The sequence below is a fragment of the Hyaena hyaena genome, unplaced genomic scaffold (genome assembly GCF_003009895.1).
Source record: "Hyaena hyaena isolate Hyena2069 unplaced genomic scaffold, ASM300989v1 scaffold_474, whole genome shotgun sequence".
Taxonomy (NCBI): Eukaryota; Metazoa; Chordata; class Mammalia; order Carnivora; family Hyaenidae; genus Hyaena; species Hyaena hyaena.
Window position 1 is genome coordinate 919963 of NW_024081104.1, and position 11295 is coordinate 931257.

The 11295-nt window shown below is 64.5% G+C and overlaps 1 protein-coding gene across 4 annotated transcripts; it reads right to left on the bottom strand.

The window, feature by feature from the left end:
• Nucleotides 1–215: 215 nt before the first annotated feature.
• DGAT1 (diacylglycerol O-acyltransferase 1) lies at nucleotides 216–9672 on the bottom strand. 4 transcript variants are annotated; one of them, XM_039254188.1, is made up of 17 exons: nucleotides 9292–9672; nucleotides 4899–4986; nucleotides 3079–3119; nucleotides 2847–2932; nucleotides 2711–2763; nucleotides 2453–2558; nucleotides 2185–2304; nucleotides 1998–2072; nucleotides 1805–1908; nucleotides 1691–1711; nucleotides 1557–1598; nucleotides 1426–1470; nucleotides 1221–1333; nucleotides 1073–1138; nucleotides 899–986; nucleotides 750–812; nucleotides 216–652 (listed from the first exon to the last, which is right to left on the bottom strand). In XM_039254188.1, the coding sequence occupies exons 1-17, from the start codon at nucleotides 9492–9494 to the stop codon at nucleotides 497–499; spliced, it is 1470 nt and encodes a 489-aa protein (XP_039110119.1). In that variant the 5' UTR covers nucleotides 9495–9672; the 3' UTR covers nucleotides 216–496. The 4 variants fall into 4 exon arrangements, with proteins under 4 accessions (XP_039110119.1, XP_039110117.1, XP_039110118.1 ...); XM_039254186.1 differs by having other exon boundaries at nucleotides 1673–1711; nucleotides 9292–9670; XM_039254187.1 differs by lacking the exon at nucleotides 9292–9672 and adding an exon at nucleotides 5084–5272 and having other exon boundaries at nucleotides 1673–1711.
• Between the last annotated feature and the right edge of the window lie 1623 nt (nucleotides 9673–11295).

An 11295-nucleotide genomic window follows, 5' to 3' on the forward strand; every position in this document is an offset into this window, starting at 1 on the left:
CTTGAGCCGTGTGGAGGGAGCAAGTCTGCCTGACCCCCGTACCTGCGCCCGGCCCCAGCCTCTGCGTCACTGGGGCCGGGCCCTGCCCACTGTTGTTCCAGGACACGGCACCCCAGGAGACCTGGGGATGGGCACCAGGAAGGCCAGTGGGACCCAGATCCCTCTCCCAAGAGCACCACTAGCAACCACAACCCCAGCAGGCTGAGGACAGCCACTCTGGACAGCACTTTATTGATTCCCTCAGACCCCTGGGCAGGACTGGCACAGTCTTGGGCCGCTGGCACCTTCCACCAGCACCGGCCTGTGCCTGGTCTGCCATCCCTGAGCAGGGCAGGAAGGAGCCCCATAGGGGCAGAGAGGGCCTCCGGTGCAGGGGGTATCTGGGAGGAGGCAATGGACAGCCAAGCCCCCTCCCTAGCACACAGGTAGGGGACAGGCTCTGGCTGCGGGCAGTGAGGTGAGAGGAGGTGGCAGTGAGGACTTGCTGTGGAGCCGCTCAGGCCCCGGCCACCGGGGCCTCGTAGTTGAGCACGTAGTAGTCGTGGACGTACATGAGCACGGCCACGGGCTGACCAATGATGAGTGTCAGCCACACGGCCGCGTTGCCGTAGTTGCCCTGGAAGAAGCGGCTCACTATCCACGCCAGGGGGAGCTGGAGACACAGGGTTACGGTCAGTTGGCCACAGTGACCACAGGGCCGGTGGCGCCCGGGGCCCGGGGCAGAGGGTGGCTGAGGAGGGAATGCTCACCTGAGCCATCATGCCCGTGAAGGCCCAGAGGCGGAACATGTGCAGGGGGATGCTCACCAGGTACTGCAGGGGGAGCGACAGAGGGTCAGCCACCTTGTCAGGCCACACCCACCCTAAGGATGAGGCCGTCGTGCCTGCGGAGCACTGACCTCGTGGAAGAAAGCCGAGGCAAAGAACACCCCCATCCTGGCCACCCACTTGCTGCTGCCCCGCCGAAGCATGGGCTTGTAGAAGTGCCTGTGGAGGGAGGGGGCCGTGGGAAGGGTGCCCGGGTGCGCACACGAAGCTGCACGCCCACCAGTCACACCCCTGCCCGCGCCCACCTGAGGCACCACTTGTGCACAGGGATGTTCCAGTTCTGCCAGAAGTAGGTGACGGACTCAGAGTTCCTGGGGACGGACAGCAGCAGCAAGTGACCAGCTGGCACCTTGGCCCAGCCCAGCCCCCAGCCCCACGCCCAAGGCCACCCACCACCAGTCCCGGTAGAACTCCCGGTCTCCAAACTGCATGAGCTCAGCCACGGCGTTCATGCAGGAATGGAAGAACCAGTAGAAGAAGATGAGCCAGATGAGGTGGTTGGGGACCTGTGGTTGGGGGGGGAGGCAGGTGCCAGGTTCCAGAACACCCCGCCCACCGGCCTGCTCGCCCCCCCACCCTGCCCAGCCGTGCCGCTCACCGCCAGCTTCAGGAGGCGCTCGATGATGCGTGAATAATCCATATCCTGCGGAGACAGAGCTTAGCTGGCCCCCGCCCGAGCCGCACCCCGACCCGTCCCCCGCCCCGCCACAGGAGAACCCAAGCCCTCACCTTGAAAGGTTTCATGGAGTTCTGGATGGTGGGGACCATCCACTGCAAAAGAGGGCACAGCGTCAGCTCCCTGGCTACACTGAGCTCCCGCTCCAGCCCGGCCTGGCCCCGCGTACCTGCTGGATCAGCCCCACCTGCAGCTGAGTCAGGAAGAGCTGAGGGAGGAAGCAGAGAGCAGCAGGCTGAGTCCCCAGCTCCGGGCAGACCCCAACCCTTCGGGGCACCACCACCCCCGCCTCCATCCTCACCATCTCAAGGAGCCTCCGCAGCAGGAAGCGCTTTCGGATGCGGGGAGAACGGGGAAAGTTGAGCTCATAGCACAGAGTGGGAGCCAAGAGGAAGTAGTACAGATCTGGAACGGCAGGGTGGGGCTAGGAGGCCAGGCCTCTGCTGTCCCCCCCCCCCGCCGCCCTCCAGCCGCGTCCCAGGAAGGGTCCTCACCCCGGTAGGTCAGGTTGTCTGGGTAGCTCACGGTGCTCGGGGCAGCTCCCCCGTTGGCCTTCTTACCTGCAGAAGCTACAAGCAAGTGGGGGGGGGGGGGCATGGCATGAGGCCTTGCTGCGGCCCAGGTCTGGCCCAGTGGCAGGTGGCACAGGCTCTAAGGCCCCAGCCCCAGGCAGCCCCTCACCAGACGTGGCCTTGGCCTTGGCCTTAGCTCTCCGCTCTCGGCACCACAGGTTGACGTCCCGGTAGGAGAAGAGCTTGAGGAAGAGGATGGTGTACACCATCAGAGCCAGCACGGAGCCCACTGCAGGAGAGGCAGGCTCAGGCCACAGCCCTCCCACATCACGCACAGGAGAGCCTCCGCCACAGGCACAGCCCCTGTGGTGAACCGAGGTCCCTCCCTCGGGCCCGAGACAGGTTGGGACAGGGGTGGGATGAAGGAAGGGGCACACCTGGAGTGATGGACTCGAGCAGCAAGGCCACGGCAGCCGGGAAGCAGAGAATGGTGGCCAGGTTGACCACGTGCAGCAGAAAGCCTGCCTGCTCCGTCAAGGCACCCTGGGGGGTGGGGGCGGGGGCAGCGTGCTCAGCCAACACCCCCACTCCCTGGGGACAGGCCTCCCCAGGAGAGCTACACACAGCCCGAAACGCAGGCCTAATGAGGAGAGCAGCGCTGTGGGCAGGGCAGGGGTCGTGAGGGCACTGCTTACCACTGCCAGACGCTTCTCCACCTGGAATGCAGCCACGGCAAAGACATTGGCCACTGAGGATGGAAGTGCCGTAGGGCGGTTCAGTCCCAGGTCAAGCCCTGTCCCCACCCACAACCCTCCAAGGCTCCCGGCTCACCAATAACCAGACACAGGGCGGGCCAGCTGTAGGGGTCCTTCAGGAACAGGGACACCACCTGGATGGGGTCCACCAGGATGCCGTACCTGGGGGGCGGGGGGTGAGGGTCTGAGCGGGGGGGGGGGGGGGGGGGGGNTTTTTAACGTATTTTTAAAATTAATTGATTTTATTCGGGAGAGATGGGGGGGAGGGGCCGCAGGGGCGGGGCTGGGGCCCTGGGCAAGACACTCACTTGATGAGGTTTTCTAAAAATAACCGGGCATTGCTCAAGATCTGCAAGAGAGAAGGAGGGCACAGCCCCGTTAGCCCTGGCCACAGGGTACCCACCCCAGCTCCTCCCAGCACCTGCAGGGGCAGGAGCCCCGGTTCCGGGTGGCAACCCGCACCTGCAAACCCAGGATGCAAGCCCTGTGTGACCTCCACGCCAGCCCTGAGGCTTACCATCCACCTCCCCCCATGCTGCTGCAGGGACAGCACGTCTCACCATTGCCCCCATCCCCCCAACACCAGATACTGGCATCTGCAGCGGCACAAAATGACCTGACGCCTAGAAGCCCTCATCTGTCCCACTGAGCTGGTGACGGCCCTCAAGGCCCAAACCTGCCCAAGAACGTCCTTGCAGTGCCCGGGTGGGCCGCAAGTGCTACACCACGGGCACCCACACCCTGGGGAGTGTGGGGAGAAGAAGCTGACCTGAGTCTTCAGGGCCCCTGCCCCTCTCCCACTGTCCCCGTAGCACTCCAAGCCTGGGCACGTGGCCCCAGAGCAGCTAGGCTCTGGGCTGGGGCTGGGGCATGGCTTCCCTCTGCAAGCCCGAGGGCCTCCTCCTCCACCCCCAACACACATACCCGGCCAAGGGCCCCAAGCTCAGGCCCTGTGGGAAAGTGATGCTAGCAAGGGGACACTCATGGGTCCCCTGGCCACCAGGTAAGGGCTTCACATGGAGGTGACAAACAGAGACACCAGTGCCCTGACCTCCCGCCTGGCACAGACGTGCTGCCGCCACGCCCGGTAGTGGCCTGTCCTGAGAGCCTACGGCCAGCAGGGGCCAGAGCTGCTAACGGGCAGCGCGCACCTCCAGGCCCAGGCCACGGCGGGACACAGTCTCCAGCAAGGGGGCGGTGGAGGCACTGGACGCAGGGGAAAGGTTTTGGGTCTGGGCCGAAGGGCCAGGCGGGCCCTGAGGGCTCCAGGGAACACACACTGCTGCTCAGACTGCCGCCACAAACCCGGCCCAGGCACGGCCCTCAGAGAACAAGGACACGACACCTCGTGAGGTGACATCAGGCAGGCGTCTGGCCCGCCATCCCCTTGCCTAGCCAGCTCCCCACCCAAACAGAGGCGTTGCCCCCCACAGCTCCCTGGAGAGCCTCCTGGGGCCACAGGCAGGGGGTGTGTGGGTGCGCCTGAAGCCCCTTCCAAGGAGACCGAGGCAGCCATGTCAGGGCAAAGGGCAAAGGCCTCTGGCCACATCAGTCTGAGAGGTGGGGGCTGGGCCCCGACAGGAGCTTGCCCCCTGCCCCACCCTGCGGGCTTGGCTCCAGCTGTTTCTGGGCCAGGACTGCTGGCCCCACCCCCACAAGGTGAACGGAACGGCGCCCCAGAGCCAGGGGCTACAGCCAGGCCGCGGGGAGGTGGAAGCCAGGGCTCTAATCCCTTCCTGGGGGCCACCAAGGACCAGGCTGCGGGAGAGAGGCCGGGTGCCTTCAGAGTCCGGGCCCGGGGCTGCCAAGCTGAGCCCAGGAGCCAGCTGCTGGACCCTGGCTCCCCCCCCCCCCCCCCCAGGACTGCCAGGGTTCCACGCCCACAAGGGCCACTCAGAACAGCGGAAGAAACTCTTTTTTGGACCCCCAAGACCCCTCATACGTGCCGTTCCTGGGATTCAACAGGAACGAGAGTTGAGTGTGTGGCTGATGCAGGACCATCACCACAACTGTCCCCCCGCCAGCCCAGTGCCCCACGCAGTCCAGCCACACAAGCTCTGGCCCCTTTCCCCCAGAGGGCGGAGCCCTGACCACAGGGTTACCGGCTCCCAGATACCATCCTACTCACCAGCATCACCACACACCAATTCAGGATCCCACGGTAGTTGCTAAAGCCACTGTCAGAGCTGAACAAAGAATCTTGCAGGCGGTGGCACCTGGTAGGACGGGAGACAGACGCCCCCTAAGCAGCGCTGGCCCTACCCCAGCACCCCCAGCTATGAGGACCCTGGGCAGGACCAAGAGCGGGCTTACCCCTCCACGTCCAGGGGCAGGTCAGGGCCCAAGAGCCCAGCCAAGTTCGGCGCCTCGGGAGCCAACCTCAGGGCCCAGGGCAGGGCAGACCCCAGCCCCTTCCTCTGAGCGGCTCTCAGCATCCTGGCCCAGCAGGATGGTCCGTGCCCACCCAGCCCTCTCTTCTGCCCACACATCCTACTCCCCATCTACCACCACAGAAGGGCCAGACAGGGACGGGCTCTCAGGACCACCCAGAAGCCTGCCCTCCAGGCAGCGGGCGGGGTCATGCCACGAACAGGAACAGCACGGCTGGCCCTGGCCGGCCCAGGGCTGCGTGGAGCCGGAGCACCCCAGCCCCGAGCCTGGCCTCGCTCCCCAGAGGCCTCTGGCTGCCACCATGCACACCGGCTACAGAATGGTGGAGTGGCGATGGGCCCACCGCAGGGATCTACAGGCCCACCTGGCAATGCTGTACAGAAGTGAGGGCCTCGCTGAGTCAGCCCATCCTACACTCGGCACACTGAGGGGGCGCCCACCTCAGACAACCTCCTCCCTACATCTGGCCCACACAGGTTTGAGTGCGCACAGGGACTCAGGCCAAGGGCCAGCCGAGGACCTGGACTTGCATGCACCTCCCCGGTGCATGGTATCAGGGGCCCAGCCCTCATACATTCATGTAGCCTCCAACTGTTTCTAAAAAATTATAACCTGTCCCAGCTCGGCCACAGGGTAAGCACTGTGCTCCTGCCCAGAGCGAGGGGGCCCAGAGGAGCCCACCAGATGCCAGATGCCTAATGGCAGAGAGGTTTCCCCCAGAAGCAGAAAAAGGTGACTTCGGTGCCCACCCATGAGAGTTCCCACCTACTGCTGGGGTGGGTGACACATAAGTAGATCTTCACATCCCTGCCTGAGCCTCAGGGTGACACAGAGGTAGACATGACTGGGGCAAGGCCCAGAGCCAGCTCCCGGCTCTCTCAGTTTGCGGCCCCACCCCACCCCCACCTGCCATGCCACCAGGAAGCCCCACACAGCATTGAGCAAGGCCTCCAGTTTCGTAAGACATGAGGCCAGGGACACACATCTCCACCTCTTGAGGCACCCAGGTAGAAGTGGGCCCAGGTGTCCAGTGCAGCACATCTGTCTTCTCAGGGCTGACAAGGTCGGGCTCAACGGGAAGTGAGGGGCTGGGAAGGCTGAGAGGCTACTCGGCACTCTCCAACGAGAGCAGCGGCAGGGTGTGTACCGCACCCCCCGGCCCACCAGCCTCTGCCAGTCACAGGCTTGGCCTCCTCGTGTCCACCTGCCCGGCCTGTTCTGGGCCTTGAGGTGAGGCCACCGGAGGCCCTCTTCTCCTCCAGTCTCTGCACCTGCTTCCCTGTGAGGCCAGCACAGCTCCAGGGCCTCACTCCCCAGAGGGGACCGTCTTGGCCTGCCCGCTAGACCGGGGCCTCCCCAGCCCTTCCGCCAAGTCTGAGTCCGTCCACTTTCACTGGAAGTGTCCCAGAGGTCCCGGTCCACAACCCCCATCTGCACAACGTTTCACAACAATGTGACCCCTTGCCCACTTTGGGCTACCAGGAAGACCATGCTGGCTTTATTTTCAGCAATCTCTAAGATGAAAACAGGGCTGAGAATGGGTATTATTTTCCAAGTCTGACACCAAATAATATCATAAAAGCTTTTCCAGATCCCTCTGTCACGCTCCTACAGCCTTCCCCAACCTGCTCACACCCACACCCTAGGTCCCTCCACAGGGCTCCTGGCCACCCGCCTACTGCAGGCAACCCCCATTTCCACACAGGTCAAAGGCCCAGGGGAGGAAGCCCACCACCCACCAAAACCCACAAGGCCCAGCCTTGCTGGCGTGCTTAGCGGCACTGGACCAGAGGGCCCAGCCTTGCCGGCCCGGCACGCTCAGCAGCCCTGGACCAGAGGGCAGGCAGGATGTGGCCATAGTTCCCCAGAGCTAACTCTATCACCCTCTCCCCTGCCTCAGGGCCACCCACACCTCTGTGCCCTCCAGCGGTCCCACGCCTACTCGCCAGGGTCGCTGTAACGCATCGTGTTATCTCACTTAATCTTCACATCAGCTTTGGGAGGTAAGTGCAAAGGAAAACTAAGTCTTGCCAAAGTTCAAAGCTTGCCCAAGGGCAAGGCAAAGTGTGGGTCACAACTGGGGACCACCTGGTCCAATTCCAGGGCCAAGCGGACCATGGAGGGGGCAGGCTGCCAGCTCTCCTCCCAGCTGCCACTGCCGCAGCACTTCCTTCACCCGGCCTGGGGGCCGAGCCCCAGGGTGCAAGGTAAGCAGGCAGGCTCTGCCCTTGGGAAGACCCTGGTGGAGAGGAAGAAACAGAGGGCAGCCCAGGAACAAACACCCTAGGAGAGCCCTGGGACTCGAAGGCCCTGCCTGGTGCCCATGAGCAGGGGTCCAGACGGCCTGGGAACCGGTAGTGTATGAGGTGCCCTCCTTCCTGCCCCACAGCCACACCTTGCCATGGCCTGGAAGAAATGTGTTCACACCCAGAGCCTGATCCACCTGCCCAGGGCGAGGTGAGCAGGAAGTGTAGGGAGGGGAGACAGGCACCAGGAGGCTGACAAGGAGGTGAGTGGGGGCCGAAGAATCCCAGGACGGCAGCCAGAGCAAGCTCTGACCCTGGTGGCCCTCCGGGCCTGGGTCATCGGAGTTTGAGAAACAAGCACACAGGGCCTGCAAGACCTGGGGACCAGGGGAGGGTGGTCCTTGCCAGCTCCCTCTGCCTTGGGCAGGCCCGTCCCTTCCGGCTCTGGCTCCTCTTCCCAGGGAGGCCGGACGTGAAGGCTCCGCTCGCGGGGCCCAGCTCTCAGGAACACAGGACGCGCTTCTAGACAGCTGGCCCAGCAGAGCAGCGAAGTGACTGCCCATTCCAGAGTGGCAGCTTGGCCCAAAGCCAGCACTCTTACACAAAAGGACGCAACTCCTGCCACCTCTGGAGGAGATCATGCCGGCCATGCCCCTGCCTCCAGAGTGGCAGAGGGGACCCTAGAACCCTCCTGTCCTTTGCAGCCTCCCTCAGCACCATCCCTGGCCCACAAGAAGCAAGCACCCCCTCAGTAAAAGCGCCCTCCTCTGCCACGGCGCCTTCACGGACTCTGCGCCTGACCTTTGCTCGCACTGCTCAGTGCTGAGATTATCTTATCTCTCAGGTGGACTGTGCGCACCCCAAGGGCAAGGACCCCAGCTGCCTTCACCCATCCTCTCAGCACAGTGAAGAAAGCTGAACCAACCTCTGGGTTACTGAGGGAGCAGATCCTTGCCAACAGACTGACCAGTTGCCCACTTCCTCCTTGATAACCTCTAGCCCCACCGGTGTCTCCAAACCCAGAACCCCCGAGGACACCTGGGCCCGACTGAAGGCCAGAGAGAGGCTGGAGGCAGCTTGAAGGAGGGAGCCTTTCCCGTCCCTCCAGGCCGTCCCCATCAGCCAGGCTTGCTCCCCCACCCGCTTCCTGCCAGACCTTCAGCTAAACAGGGTGCCCACCCGTGGGCACTTCAGACCCCTCTCCTGTACCCCAACCAGCAGGGGAGAGTCCCAATATAGGACCCAACTTGTTCTGAGGATGTAATCAGGGCCCCAGCCCAGGGCAAGGGACGGACCCGTGGGTCAGGGAAGGAGGAAGGGACCCCCGCGAAGACAACTCTTGGGAGGGTCTGCAGGGACGAGAAAGCTTCAGACTGCCCCGAACCCGAGCCCACGCTCCGGCACCGCCAGGCTCCTGCTGGCTGCCTCCCGCACAGGCCCGCCCTCCTCCTCGGGGAGACCGCCTACCAACAAGGAACCCCTCGTAGCCCTCAGGAGAGACCTCCTTAATTATAAGCCACCTGAACCCATCCTTCTCCTTCCACACACGGAAAACTTGCGCAGAGCAGAAGCCCGCGCCGCGGGGTCAGCGTCCTGGGTTACCCTGAGGAAGAGCCTAAGGACCCGCCTGAGGATGTGTAGACAGAGGCGTGGGGGTCTGAAAGCTGGACTGTCGCCCGCTCCCCTCTGCGCCCGCACGTGGGTGACCTTGACCAGTGACTCTCCACTCCTATGCCTCAGTTTCCCCGCAGGGGCCCAAGGGGCACACCTGTCCAGCCAAGTCCGGGAGCCAGGCTCTCCGACTCGGAGCCCGCGCTGCTGTGGTCACGCCCGGGGATCTGGGGAGGGTGTCGGGCAGGGGTTAAGGGTGAGACGCCTGGCTACCTCAGGTCCCAGTGGCCGCTGCCCACGGCGGAGTCTCCGTCCTCGTCCTTGTCCGGGGCCGTTGCCGGCGCCGGAGGGTCTCCCCCGGCGCCCACGTCCCGCGCCTCCTCTTCCGCCACTGCGGGCCCACCGCCGCCCTGGCTCGAAGGCCGTGAACCGGTCCTCCGGCGCCGGGAGCCGCCCGCGCCGCCGCGGTCGCCCATCGCCTCAGTCCGCACCCTGTCCCGGCCGAGTCGTGGCCCGCTGGGCTCGCAGCGCCCGAGGCCCGCGGCCCCGCCTCCGGACCCTCGGCCAACGGCCGCCACCGCCCCCTGCCGGACGCCGTAGCCCGCGCGCAGGCCGGGCCGCCAATCAGCGCGCGCCCTCCAGGCCGCCCGAAGACCGCGCTCGGCTCGCTCTGGGAGCCTCTAACAGCCCAGCCGCGACGGCGCGCGCCCATTTGTAGTCCGCGGGCGCGAGGGGCATTCTGGGAGTCGTGGTTCCCCCCGCGCGGCACCCTGGGAGCTGCGGCCGCCCCGCGCGGCGCACGCTGGGAGCTGCGGTCGGCCGTCGCCGGGCTCGGGAGGTAGAGTGTCTGCGGGCGTGTGCAGACCGGGCCCCAGCGCCTCTGCGGAACTCGTCAGGCTTCCTGGCAGCTGCGGGCCGCCCCGACCGCTTTTGTAAACACGGGGTTTCGTCATCCCTCAGCCCAGGCGCGGAGTGTGGGCTTGGCACCTTACGGAGAAATGCCTCTTGCGCTACCGCCTGGCTGCCGAGGCCCTTTCCCTGGGGACTCGCCTCGCCCACCACCCAGCGGGTTGGTTCCGGAGCACACGTCACGGCGCACTTGTGCACCACGGGCCCTCTGGTAACCACCGCAGAAGCACCCTCTTTTCCTCGGCCTGGGTTGTTTCAACAAGCGCCAGACCAAAAGATGGAGCAGGAGGAAGCTCCCAGGCCCGGTGTCCCCGGACGCCCGCCCCGCCCACTGACCCTCCCTCAAAGTGCCCACAGCAAGGACAGGGAAGGTGCAACCCCCCACTCCCCTCCCCAGGCGGCCAGTCTGCCCCGCCTCCACCCGGCCCCCCTTGCGCCCACGTCCGCAGACCGGCCGGGACTCCCTCATTTGCACTCGGGCTGGTTTTGCCAGGGCGTGTGGTGCCTGGAGTGTCGGATTGTGGGGACCCAGAGGCTTCCAAGTCTGCACAACTGCACGGTGCAACCCGCTGGCAAACAAGTGCGCCTTCCACCTTAGTTTAACACGCATCTTTACATAGGGCATGGGGTGTGAACACCCTGGATTTCAGAGTGAGCATTCACTGGAGACTCAGGGAGGGTTTACCCAGCGGCAAAATGCATTAGCCATTCACTCCCAAGGTGAGCAGGAAGAAGAAGAGCACCTCTTAGAAGCAAATAAACTGAAAGGTTCAGCCTCAGATTAGTGGCCTCTCAGTGGACTGGCCACTGCCTTTCCTCCCGGCACACCCCTGTTCCACCACCTTCACCACAGTGCCTGGGCCCCCTAGTGACGCATTCCTGTCACCACTGAGCCATCTGGGACTGAAACCGGCCTGGCATCCCTACCTAGCAGGCTGGAGCTACCTGGCAGGTTGTCTTCGAGGAACGTGCTAACGGGGCTGCCTTGCCTGGGGCAGGAGAGCTGCTCCCACATGTCCACGCAGCTCAACCTCGGTGAGTCAGGATCAACCCGTCTCCTATCCAGTCTTTCAGAACTTTCATCTGTTCATGGGGTGGCCTGGGCCAGGCAGAGCTAGGACTTTCTGAGTACTGATCTCAAGGGAGGGCGAACAAAGGAGAGGGTCCTCTCAGGAGCCCAGCATAGAGGAGTGAGCCCTGGGAGCTCTGCCACATGTGCCCACGTGTCTCTGCATCCCTTCTGGCCGTGCCACCCTTCAGTACAGCGCCAAGAACTAGAGGGCCTGCCCAGGCTGGCAGAGATTGAGGACTCAGGCTTCCAGTAGGCCTGCAGAGGCTGAGTGCAGTAGTCAGTAATGAATGAAAAGT